The sequence below is a fragment of the Sorex fumeus genome, unplaced genomic scaffold (assembly GCF_029834395.1).
Source record: "Sorex fumeus unplaced genomic scaffold, SorFum_2.1 ptg000047l, whole genome shotgun sequence".
In the NCBI taxonomy this organism is placed as follows: domain Eukaryota; kingdom Metazoa; phylum Chordata; class Mammalia; order Eulipotyphla; family Soricidae; genus Sorex; species Sorex fumeus.
Window position 1 is genome coordinate 39,764,264 of NW_026606104.1, and position 13,223 is coordinate 39,777,486.

At 39.3% G+C, this 13,223-nt stretch overlaps 1 protein-coding gene across 2 annotated transcripts in view; it reads left to right on the forward strand.

Annotated features, from left to right (window-relative positions):
- The window catches only part of KDM1A (lysine demethylase 1A), a 67,040-nt gene that overhangs the window by 29,689 nt on the left and 24,128 nt on the right, over positions 1–13,223 (forward strand). For both annotated transcript variants that reach the window (XM_056123822.1, XM_056123823.1), the window contains 6 exons: positions 350–483; positions 3,859–3,937; positions 5,610–5,702; positions 7,697–7,803; positions 10,014–10,095; positions 11,142–11,236. In XM_056123822.1, coding sequence (XP_055979797.1) covers positions 350–483; positions 3,859–3,937; positions 5,610–5,702; positions 7,697–7,803; positions 10,014–10,095; positions 11,142–11,236 — 590 coding nt within the window. The remainder of the gene's footprint in view (positions 1–349; positions 484–3,858; positions 3,938–5,609; positions 5,703–7,696; positions 7,804–10,013; positions 10,096–11,141; positions 11,237–13,223) is intronic.

The following is a 13,223-nucleotide window of genomic DNA, read 5'->3' on the forward strand; positions in this document are numbered from 1 at the left end:
TCTCCAATGGAGACGTTACTGGGCCCGCTCGAGCAAATCTACGAACAACGAACGACAGGAGGGCCTTTACTTTTACTTTTACTTTTAGGGCTACACCTAAAACGTGTGGTGCCTGGAATCAACCTGGGGCCTCTACATATAAGGCATACACAATAGCCCTTGAACGATCTCCCAAACCCCAGAGACTTTTTTCCTTTCTTTATTATATTTTTAAAGGAGATGATATCCAGTTTGAAAGATGGAACAAAGCATGATAGTGGTTCTTTAGACAAAATGAGTTTTAAGCACGTCATCCCTAATTTTGTGTTCACTTGCACTTTTCCCAGAAGTTCTTTGCTTTCTTTGCTAGGTGTGGAGGGTGCTGCTTTCCAGAGTAGACTTCCTCATGACCGCATGACTTCTCAAGAAGCAGCTTGTTTTCCGGATATCATCAGTGGACCACAACAGACCCAGAAGGTTTTTCTGTTTATTAGAAACCGCACAGTAAGTTTCGTGTTATGTTTGCTTTTTTTCACCTGGATTATAATTTGTACCATACAGTAAGTTTCATATTGTATTTGTTTTTTTATATTTATTTATTTTTAAAAATAGAGATGCATTTTATTTATTTTAAATTTTTATTAGTGAAATACCATGGGGTACAGTTGTAGACTTGCAAATTTTTGTGCTTGGGTTTCAGTTATACAATGATCAAGTACCTATCCCTCCACCAGTGCCCATTCTCCACCACCAATGATCCCAGTATCCCTCCCAATCCCCCATCCCTCCCATCCCACCCCGCCTCTGTGGCAGGGCGTTCCCTTTCATTCTCTCTCTCCTTTTGGGTGCTGTGGTTTGCAAAAGAGGCATTGAGTGGCAATCATGTTCGGTCTGTAGTCTACTTTCAGCATGCATCTCCCATCCTGGGAGGATCTTCCAACACCCTTTATTTGGTGCTCCCTTCTCTATTTGAGCTCCCTTTTCCCCTAGCATGTGCGGCTGACTTCCAAGCCATGGAGTAAACCTCCTGTACTTATCCTGGCTATTCTTGGGTGTTAGTCACCTGTTTCGTTACTTTGTGTTCCCCAGATGAATGCGGCCTTTCTATGTCTGTCCCTCTCTTTCTGACTCATTTCGCTTAGCATGATATTTTCCATATAGTACCACTTGTATGTAAATTTCTTGACTTTATCTTTTCTAACAGCTACATAGTACTCCATTGTGTAGATGTACCAAAGTTTCTTTAACCAGTCATCTGTTCTTGGGCACTCAGTTGTGTTTTTTTTTTTTCCAGTTTCTGGCTATTGTAAACAGTGCTGCAATGAACAAATAAGTGCAGATGTCACTTCAACTGTACTTTTTTGCCTCTCTGGGATATATTCCCAGGAGTGGTATTGCTGGTTCAAATGGAAGCTCAATCTCTGATTTTTTGAGAATCGTCTCCATACTGTTTTCCAAAAGGGCCGAACCAGTCAGCATTCCCACCGGCCGTGAAGGAAGGTCCCTTTCTCACCATATCCGCACCAACACCGGTTGCTTTTGTTCTTTTGGATGTGGGCCAGTCTCTGTGGTGTGAGATGATATTTGACTTTTTTTTTAACCTAGATTACAAAAAGTGTGAATTATTTTTGTAGCTACTATAGGGCAACTATACAAAGAGAGGAAATAATTTTTAAATTATTTTTCCCCTTTCAGGTATTTATAAAAGAATAAATGTAATTTTTTTGTGGACTTAATTTTTTGTTTTGTTTTTTTATTTTCTTGGTTTTGATAAATTTTTGGTGACAACGTTTGGTGATATTTGGTCTACTTACAACTCAAGAATCATACCTGGTATTGCTTTGGGAACCATGTGTTTTCAGGAATTGAACCTGTGCCTTGCAAAACAGGCATAATAACTCTTTGTAGTATCTTTTTTTTTTAAGCACAGAATTGAGAGCTTACTTCTTTGATTCTTTTCATATAACTTAGCACAATAAGAATTTTTTATTAATACATTTTTTTAAAAATGCTCTTTCAAATAATCTCATTGTCTTTCCCATGTAATGAGAAATCCTTATTTTGTTCTGTTCATCCAGTTCAACATCTTCCTCTGGCTTAAATGATTGATTTTGGTTTCTTTGATTACTTGAGCTGACTGATTTTTCGATTAGTCATTTATATTTCTTCTCTGAGTTTTTCTTCCTTTTTTGGGACCTCCCATTGTAATTGGGGGCTCAGGGACCATTCCTAGCAATACTTGATTCAGTAGTACAGGCCTGATGGTATGTTGCTTGAAGCCACTAACGCTGTACACAGTGATGGTGTAGTGGAGCAGAAAGCAGCATGTGGGGCCAGAGATTGAACATGCAATCTTGCATATAATGGGTGTGTATCTGACTCCTTTTAGCTGTTTCTTAGGCCCTATTTGAATTTTTCATTTCTAACTTTTTTTTTTTTTGCTTTTTGGGTCACACCCAGAGATGCACAGGAGTTACTCCTGGTTCATGCACTCAGGAATTACTCCTGGCGGTGCTTGGGGGACCATATGGGATGCTGGGAATCGAACTTAGGTCAGCTGCGTGCAAGGCAAACACCCTACCCGCTGTGCTGTTGCTCCAGCCCCTCATTTATAACTTTTGTTCAAGAATTCTTTTTTTTTCTATTTTGGGTCATACCCGGCGATGCACAGGGGTTATTCCTGGCTCTGCACTCAGGAATTACTCCTGGCAGTGCTCAGGGAACCATATGGGATGCTGGGAATCGAACCCAGGTTGGCCCTGTGCAAGGCAAACACCCTACCTGCTGTGCTGTCACTCCAGCCCCTCAACAGAATTTTTTTAGCCACAGAATAGAGGCGGGTGGGTTACTTTTTAGAGCACTTGTGTTACACTCTAGGGTGACACACAGCAAAATTAATTTCTTTTTGTTTTTCCTAAGTTGTTTAATTCTTCTGTATTTAGCACTGAGATGTCCTTATAGCATGCCTGCTTTTTGTGTGTGTGTGTGGAGGGGTGCCTCCCAAGCCAACCAGATGCCTGGAGTCCATCCAGCCAGTGGCCGGGCTGTATGCCTGAAGTTTCCATGTTTGGTCCTGTTTGTTTCCAGGGTCGATCATAACAGTACTGGGGATAATTTAGGACCTCCATATGCAAGGAGTGTGCTCCAGTCCTTTGAGGACTCCTTGTTGAGATCCCCAAAAGAAAACTTAACTATTACTTTCTCTTTAAACACACCATGCCCTCAGTTTAACATAATATTTTTGTTTTTCCTTTTGTTTCCCTGATTCTCTCTTGACTTGGCTGGCCAACAGGCTCTTCTCTTTTTTTTTTTTTTTTTTTTTTTTTTTGGCTTTTTAGGTCACATCCAGTGATGCTCAGGGGTTACTCCTGGCTCTGCACTCAGGAATTACTACTGGCATTGCTCGGGGGACTATATGTGATGCCAAGGATTGAACCCACATCAGCTGCATGCAAGGCTAATGCCCTGCCCGCTGTATTGTCACTCTAGCCCACCAACAGTCTTTTCTTTTGTTTTGTTAGTGGTTCTCATTTAGTGAGTAGCATTTTGCAAGCCAGAAACCAAGGTGTTATTCTTGACATTTTCTCCCTTTACCCTATTGAATTGGTTATGTTTTTGTGTATTTCATTTATGTGGTATGTCTGGAGTCATTGTAATACAAGTTTAAATCCTAGTTGCTTTCTTCAAGCTGTATAATATTGTTAGGTTACTAGGTTTTTTATTTTTTTAGATAAAGTATCTCAGTTTCTTTAATTCCAATGACATGATTGCATTTTTCACTTTCTTTGTTTTAATGAAAGTTCATAAATTTAAATATATTTTAAATTAGTCAAATGTCTTATATCTGCCTGTTAACAATTTCTATTACTTAAATAACAGCTGCAGTTATGGTTGGATAATCCAAAGATTCAGCTGACATTTGAAGCTACTCTCCAACAATTAGAAGCACCTTACAACAGTAAGTAGTGATTTCATTAAGATTAGTTTTGGGCTGTATTTTTTTTTCATTTTTTATAATTTTATTTATTGAATCACTATGAGAGCAGTTACAAAGCTTTCAGGTTTAAGTCCTGGTCATACCCATGAAACACCCGTATCTTTACCAGTGCCCATTCTCTACCACCAAAAACCTCAGTATACCCCCATCCCACACCCTCCCCCTACCGTGGGGCAGATGATTTCCACTTTACTCTCTCTCTACTTTGATTACGTTCAATATTTTGACACCAAACCCACCATTATTATTTGGGATTTTACCCCAACACTCAGATCTGCTGAAAAGGCAACAGTAGACAATTGTTTTCTATTGCTGGTTATGAATAACATATGATGTCGCATGGCTGCAGTAGTGGCCGCCATTTGCATGGTTTCATCCTTTCTTGTAGCTGCATAGTATTTCTTTTTGTGTATACCACACCTCTGTTATCTACTCATCTGTCATGAATGCCTAGGTTAATTCCATGTCCTATTCAACGAAGTCTACGATAAATAATGGTGTTTTTTTTTTATTAATGTTTTCGTATCCTGTGGTAAATACCAAGAAGTGGAATTGTTTGGTTAAATGGGAGTTCTGTTTCTACTTTTCCTGAGAAATCTCCATACTGTTTTCCAGAGGTTGAAAGAACATTCCCACCAGCAGTGGATGAGTTTCTTTCTTAGCACATCCCCACAAACACAGATTTTTCATGTTTTTTCTTTTTTTTAAATTTTGTTACGAGCTATTCTCATTGGTATGAGTAAAATGTAATTATTAAAAATTTTGAATTAATGTGATAGCATTTTTGGGACCTTAAAACCTAATCAAAGAATCACTTTTTAATTTTTTTTATTTTTTATTTTTTAATTTTTATTAGTGAAACACCATGAGGTACAGTTGTAGACTTACAAATTTTTGTGCTTGGGTTTTAATTATACAGTGATCAAGTACCCATCCCTCCACCAGTGCTCATTTTCCACCACCACGGGTCCCAGTATCCCATCCCCCCCCCCCCCCCCCCCCCCCCCCCCGTGGCAGGGCACTCCCTTTTGTTCTTTCTCTCCTTTTGGGTATTGTGGTTTGCAAAAGAGGCACTGAGTGGCAATCATGTTTGGTCTGTAGTCTACTTTCAGCATGCTTCTCCCATCCTGGGAGGATCCTCCCAACACCCTTTATTTGGTGCTCCCTTCTCTATCTGAGCTCCCTTTTCCCCTAGCATGTGTGGCTGGCCTCCAAGCCATGGAGTAAAATTCCTGGTACTAATCTCGGCTATTCTTGGGTGTTAGTCTTTTATTTTGTTACTTTATGTTCCCCAGATGAATGCAATCTTTCTATGTCTATCCCTTTCTTTCTGAGTCATTTCGCTTAACGTGATACTTTCCATGTAGTACCACTTGTATATAAATTTCATGACTTCGTCTTTTCTAACAGCTACATAGTACTCCGTTGTGTAAGTGTACCAAAGTTTCTTTAACAGTCATCTGTTCTCGGGCACTCAGGTTTTTTCCAGAAAGAATCACTTTTTTAAAGGAGTTAAATATGACCGTGCAACAATGAAAAGGTGTATAGAATTATTGGAAATAGTGGAAAATAAGAGAATAAAGAATTTTATGCGAAAAACATAAATGCTTAAAAATTTATTTGTATTCTATAGGTGATACTGTGCTTGTCCACCGAGTTCACAGCTACTTAGAGCGTCACGGCCTCATTAACTTCGGCATTTATAAGAGGATAAAACCCCTTCCAAGTAAGATCCCTGTTGATGTTTCTATTAAAGGATCATGTAATTTTCTACATTCTATGATATGATCTAGATTCTTATTTTCAAGAGATTTGAGTATTTTTTTTATGTTTTTTGAATCTGTATTTAGAAGATTCAGATTCAGAAGATTCAGATATATATGTATGTCTCTCAGAGAGCCCGGCAAACTACCGAGAATATCTTGCCCACATGGCAGAACCTGGCAAGCTAGCTGTGGTATATTCAATATGCCAAAAACAGTAATAATAACGGGTCTCATTCCCCTGACCCTGAAAGAGCCTCCAATACTTTGGGAAAGATGAGTAAGGAGAGGCTGCTAAAATCTCAGGGCTGGGATGAATGGAGACATTACTGGTGCCTGCTCGAGTAAATCGAAGGACGGGATGACAGTGATACAGTGACAGTATTTAGAAGAAAATAATTCTATGTTAATCTTAAAATTTAAATGTGCATTTTAGGAAATTTCTGGCATAATACTTAGTAAAGTTCCATTTTTGTGTTTGTTTGGTTTTGATTTGGAAGAAGTAACCTTTTTTTTTTCTTTTTTTTTTTTTGCTTTTTGGGTCACACCCAGCAATGCACAGGGTTTACTCCTGGCTCGTGCACTCAGGAATTACTCCTGGTGGTGCTCAGGAGACCATATGAGATGCTGGGAATTGAACCTGGGTCGGCCGCATGCAAGGCAAATGCTCTACCTGCTGTGCTATTGCTCCAGCCCCTTGGTTTTGATTTGGGGCTAACCCCAGCACTGCTTAGGCTTAATCCTGGCTCTGGGCTCAGGTTACCCCTCCTGGTAGGGTTTGGGGAACCATATGAAATGCTAGGGATCCAGCCTTGGTTCACTGTGTACAAGGCAAGTACCTTACCTTCTGTTCTATCTCTTTGTCCTCCTATAGTTTCCAGTTTAAGAAAAATCAAGAGCTAAAATATTTTTTAAATGGAAGAAGTAGGGCCAGGAGGGAAATAATTCTAAGGGTTGAAGTTCATGCTCTTTTGTTTGTTTGTTTGTTTATTTATTTTTGCTTTTTGGGTCATACTCAGCAATGCTCAGGGGTTACTCCTGGCTTTGCACTCAGGAATTACTCCTGGCGTGCTTGGGGGGCCATATGGGATGCCGGGGATTGAACCCGGGTTGGCCGTGTGCAAGGCAAATGCTGTACCCACTGCAGTATCGCACCGGCCCCTGAAGCTCATACTTTGCATGCAAGAACACTGCATAGTTTTTTGAGCACTGGTTGGAGTGGCCCAAAAGGAAAAAGAAGAGAGGAGTCTGTTATAAAAGCAGGTAATTTCAGGTTTTCCCTGACTTGTTTTTATATTGCTTAAGGTTGCATTTATATACTTTAAATGCTCTTTATCCATCTTATGGTGTGTGAATAATGTCTGCCAGAAATTCAAGGGTTAGGGATATTTTCAGAATTTTTATGAAACTTCAATTGTTCATTAAGGAATACAAAAGATTTCAGAGCTAAAGCTTAAAGAAATGACTGGACTGGGGAGATGACTTAGAGGACTAAAATGCATGCAACTTTTCATGGTGAATTAGATCCCCTTCACCACAGAACCTCAAGTACCACTGACTGCACAGCTCTCTCCTGCAAAAGAGAAAAGAAAATAACTCTATAAATAAGTCAGTTAACGGATTGAATTATCCTAGTACAACTGTGATGAATTATTCCTGTGTAATTGTGAGGTAGATAAAGCAGATTATTTATAAGTTTACAGAGGATTGAGGAAACAAGACATATGGTTGTGGTAATGAGGGTAAATTTAAAAGGATTTCATTTATGAGTTTTTAGCACTTATTTAAAACTTAAAATTTTCATATATTTGCTAATTTGTATTCAGATGCTATATTTTGAAAATAAATTGTTTTCTTGTAAGAACCTTGGAGATTTTCGTGATTAAAAAAGATGAATACAAACTCTTAAACATACAGCTTACTATTTTTGTTTTCTTGTTTGTTTTCCTACTTTTAGCTAAAAAGACAGGAAAGGTAATAATTATAGGCTCTGGTGTCTCAGGCTTGGCAGCCGCTCGTCAATTACAAAGTTTTGGAATGGATGTTACTCTGCTAGAAGCCAGGGTAAGAACCTAAGAAAATGATCGGTTGTAAATTAAGGAGTCAGACAATTGGAACTCTAAAACCAAACTGGGATAATATTTACAAGTATTTTGGATAGCCTTATTTATATTGGCTAATGCATATTTGGGCTGGAGCACTAGCACAGTGGGTAGGGTGTTTGCCTTGCACGTGGCTGACCTGGGTTCAATTCCTCTGTCCCTCTCGGAGAGCCCGGCAAGCTACCGAGAGTATCCTGCCCACACGGCAGAGCCTGGCAAGCTCCCCCTGGTGTATTCCATATGCCAAAATCAGTAGTAAGTCTCACTATGGAGACGTTACTGGTGCCCACTCAAGCAAATTGATGAACAATGGGTGAACAATGGGAGGACAGTGCTGCAGTGCTACAATGCATATTTGACTTTAAACCTTTTGAAAAAGTGTCCGAGTTTGTAAATCATCAGCATGTTCTTAATCTATTGTATGTATCACCATAAGACACACAGTTACAAAGTTGTTCATGATTGGGTTCCAGTCATATAATGTTTCAATACCTGTCCCTTCACCAGTGTACATTTCCCACCACCAGCCCACCCTCCCCACCCACGCCGCACCCTCCCATGGCACTTTCCTTCTTTCTCTCAGCAAACTGCTCAGCAGTGGGCTGATTGCATGATTTGCGAGCAGGAGGCCTAAGTTTTGGTACCTACAGGAGGCCTAAGTTTGGGTACCTAGCACAGAGCATTGCTGGGAGAGTGATTCCCCACCACAGAGCCAGGAGTAACTCTCAAGCACTGTTAGGTGTGGCCCAAAATTTAGAGAGACAGAGAGGAGAGAGGAGAGAGAGAGAAGCGAGAGAGGAGAGGGAGAGGAGAGGAGAGAGGGTGGGGGGGATATAGATCATGGCTTCCCCTATCAGTGCCCCATATCACCAGACCCAGTCTTATCCAAAATGGAAGTGGGCCTCCTGCTCCTGGACATTGTAGAGGAGGCCCCTGCAGAAACAAATCCTTTCAGTTAACCTAAACAATTCCAAATTTTTGAAAAGTTTTCGAAATGTGAGGGCAGAGAGAGGCTCAAAGTGCTGGAGTACATCCTCTGCATGTTGAACCCTTTCGTTTGATCCCTGACACTACATGATTCCCTAGCACTGCCAGGAATAGCTTCAAATGCCTCTGGGTATATCTCAAAGGCTTTAAAACTTAGAAAGTTTTTTTTTTTTTAAGTTTTTGTGCCATGCAATTCAAATTGTTTTTACTCAGTTCTAAAAATATTTCAAATAGAGCGTGGGGAAGTAAAATTCCTCTTGTAATCTTAGTAAAATTCGTTTTTAATTCCCAAGACATTTATGTATATTATGAGCAAAGAACAAATATAATAGGATCCTATAATAGGATCATTAGGATTTATATATATATATCATATGCAGCATATATGTTTTGTTTTTGTTTTGTTTGGAGTTTGCAGAATACTCATGTAGTTTAAGTATCACTACAGCTCAGCATTATTTCACCACACTAGAAAATTCTTAGCAAAGAAGTTTGCTTATGCTTATTTAGGAAAGAGGTATAAACAGTATTCATACTTAACAGACACATTGTTCCCAGGCAAGAATTTGTTAGTTATCAAGTTGACTTGGAGACCGAATTCAAGAATTAGAACATGATGGTAGAAAGATGACACATGTTGGAATTTGTGAATAGTTTCTATATTGGTGACCTTTATTCAGCCTCTGCATCGAATCAGACAGCTAGGTAGAGATTAGTACCTGTAACAGATATATCTTCTGGCCTTTAAAGAGTAGTTGTTCAGTTAAGCTTAATTTGATCTTTATGCCCACAATGTTTATTTATTTTTGCTTTTTGGATCACACCTGGCAATGCATAGGGGTTACGGTGCTCAGGGGATGCTGGGAATCAAATCCCGGTCGGCCGCATGCAAGGCAAATACCCTACCTGCTGTGCTATTGCTCCAACCCCCCACAATATTTAATAAAAATTCTAAACTGTGCTTCCGCCCCCCCCTTTTGGCATTGTTGGGGGGCCACTCCTGGTGGTGCTCAGGGGACCATGCTATGCTGGGAGTTGAACCAGGGCTCCTACATGCAAAAGCATGTGCTCCAACTGCCGGTTATTTTCCTGGCCCTATATGTTTCTTTTTATATTAAAATTCTGGCATCTTACCCTGGGATATTCTATGGTTAATATATGCTTGATTTAATTTCTAATAAACAGGATCGTGTGGGTGGACGAGTTGCTACATTCCGCAAAGGAAACTATGTAGCTGATCTTGGAGCTATGGTAGTCACAGGCCTTGGTAAGTAATAACTTATTATATAATTACAAGGTTACAATTCAAAGGATTGTTTAGCTTATATTTTCAATTTATTTATTAGTTTATTTTGGTTTTGAGCATTCAGAGGGATGACCTCAGGGTGCTACTCATTGGTGTTCAGGGGTTACTTCTGCCCATGCTAGGAGGAGGGGAGGGACCATACACTGCTGGGTGTTGAACCCAAGGGTGCCATATGCAGAGCATGCGTTCCAGCCTTTTTCAGTCTTCTTCCCAGACTTAATTTTATACTTTAAAGATAAAGTTGCTGTTTTAAAATATATTTACTTAGGCTATAGTTTCTATGAGAGTATAAATTGGCAAGTAATCTTTAAGATTAGCATATGTTAGTATATTCAAAATATAAATTATACATATGCTTTGACTTAGCAGATTGATTCTCGGAAATTATCCTAGAAAAATAAAGAGTTGGATTATTTTGTGTTTGGAGCGTTTTTAATGTGGCTTAATGGAACATTACAGATCACATGTATAGCTACTAAGTTATATAGCTTCATAGTAATATGAAATTATATCCACAATTTATTGCTAAATTGGTAAAGGTAAAGGCCCTCCCGTTGATCGTCAAATTGCTCGAGCGGGCCCAGTAACGTCTCCATTGGAGACTTTGTTGTTACTGTGTTTGGCATATCGAATACTCTCGGTAGCTTGCCGGGCTCTCCGAGAGGGGCGGAGGAATCGAACTCGGGTCGGCCATGTTGGCCGCTTGTAAGGCGAACGCCCTACACGCTGTGCTATCGCTCCAGCAAGATTATAAAGCAACAAAGGTGCTATATTTCTTTTCTATAATATAACATGCACGTATTTAGAAGGACTAGTAATAAAATATTAGCAAATTTGTGGAATCATAGGTAATTTTGCTTTTACTTTACATATTTATTTCATTTTGGATATTTAAATGTATAATTCATATACTCTGCTTTGAATATTTAAATTTTTGAGTAAAAATAATTTGGTGTAAGATTTTTTTTTATAGGAATGATGATTTTAATTGAATGAGTTTCTTATAGGAGGGAATCCCATGGCTGTGGTCAGCAAACAAGTAAACATGGAATTGGCTAAGATCAAGCAGAAATGTCCCCTTTATGAAGCCAATGGACAAGCTGTAAGTTGACTACAAAGAGCGCTTGAAGACATAATTTTAGTTTCGTTCAAAACAATTTTGGGAAAGTATATGGATGAAATGTACACACAAATACAAATATGAACTGGGAGTAGAAATGATGTATTTTTTCTGATTGTTCCTTATCTCTGAACTAGAAAGAGGGATTATATTTGGGTATAAATTTACATCCCTGCTTAGGCACATATTGAAGACATTTAATGAAGAGGAGTTTAACACTTAATCTTTATTCGGCTGTGACACATAATACAGTGCAACTGACACCTTTGTTCCTTTGTATTGTATCCCTGTGTCCTTTAGCTCTGTGTCCTCTTTATGACTTCAGTTTTGTATGTAGGCTCAAGCTTGTGATGGACTAAAAGCGTGGTGATAGTAGTCATGGGCTTAGATAGGTTAAATGATTCACTGGATGGAAGACATACAGACTTTATGTGTTTATAGTATGGCAGTAACATGGAGGTGATACTTTGCATTTTTTGTCCTGGGCCTTACGGGGTAGTGCTCAGGGGTCGCTTTTGTCAGTGATCGGGGTACCATCTATCAAGGATTGAACTCAGGTCTCCTGCATGTAAAACACCAGACCTTTGAGCAATATACTCTGGCCCCAGGAAGTGATATTTGGTGTGAGAGAAGGAGAGAGACTTAACAATGTACATACTGATTTTTAGGGGTGGAAATTATAAAATTTTTAGGCAGTGGAAGTTTTACCAGTTCCAGGTCGGAGTAAGGCAGTATTCAGTTCACAGGATATAAGAATATTGCATTTTTTAAATATATTAAGTAGGAAGGATATTTTTAACATGAATGACAGTTTGGCTTTTGTTGAAAGTGATCAGAATACAACTGGAATTTTGTGATAGTTATTGGATGTCCTATCTATTTTTATCTAGGCTTTTTACAAGGTTTCTTTAGGATTTATGAGGACAAACTTTGCAGAGAATGGATTTATTATTGTTCCTACTATTCTGTACCAAAACGATAGAACCTGGCATTTAAGACCCCAAAGTCTAATGGAACTTGAACACAAGTAATTTTTCCCCCCAATTTTTTACTAGGCTCATCTCTACTAGTGTTTTGGGAGGCAGGAGGCTATTTTTGGTGCAGGCATGGTGGTTTGGTACTCTGGCCCAGTGGAACTAGGCTAACAGGGATGCACCTGGCATTGCTAGGGTGCGGGAGTATGTGAGGTGCAGGAAATCAGCTTGGAGCTTTATGCACGCCACACCTTTTTTTTTTTTTAAAATGTATGTATGTGTCTCTTTGAGCTATCTCTTTAGTCCAACCCACTTGTGGGTTTTTTTTTTTTTTTTTTTTTTTTTTTTACTGGTGATACACCATGAGGTACAGTTGTAGATTTACAAATTTTTGTGCTTGGGTTTTGATTATACAGTGATCAAATACCCATCCTTCCACCAGTGCCCATTTTCCACCACCATGATCCCAGTATCCCTCCTACCCCCTTCCCCCCATCCCACCCTGCCTCTGTGGCAGGGTATTCCCTTTTGTTCTCTCTCTCTCCTTTTGGGTGTTGTGGTCTGCAAAAGAGGCATTGAGTGACAATCATGTTCAGTCCATAGTCTACTTTCAACATGCATCTCCCCTCCTGGGAAGATCCTCCAAACACCCTTTATTTGGCGCTCCCTTCTCTATCTGAGCTGCCCTTTCCCCTAGAATGCCCGACTGGCCTCTAAGCCATGGAGTAATCCTCCTCCACTTGTGGTTTTAATGGATAATTTCAGTCACTAAAGTAGAAAGAGTAATATAATGGGCTCCCATTTTTTTTCCTATATTGTTTCACCCATTTTTTTTTTGTTATTGTTGTCATTGTTTTTTTGGATGGGGTTTTATTTTTTCAAGCAGTTTACAGTCAGTGTTATTTAGAGCATTAACTAAATCCAGGTATATATTCTCGAAGACACTGGAGATGTATTTCAGCCTTCAAGGGCTTAAATTCTAGTGACTTCTGCTA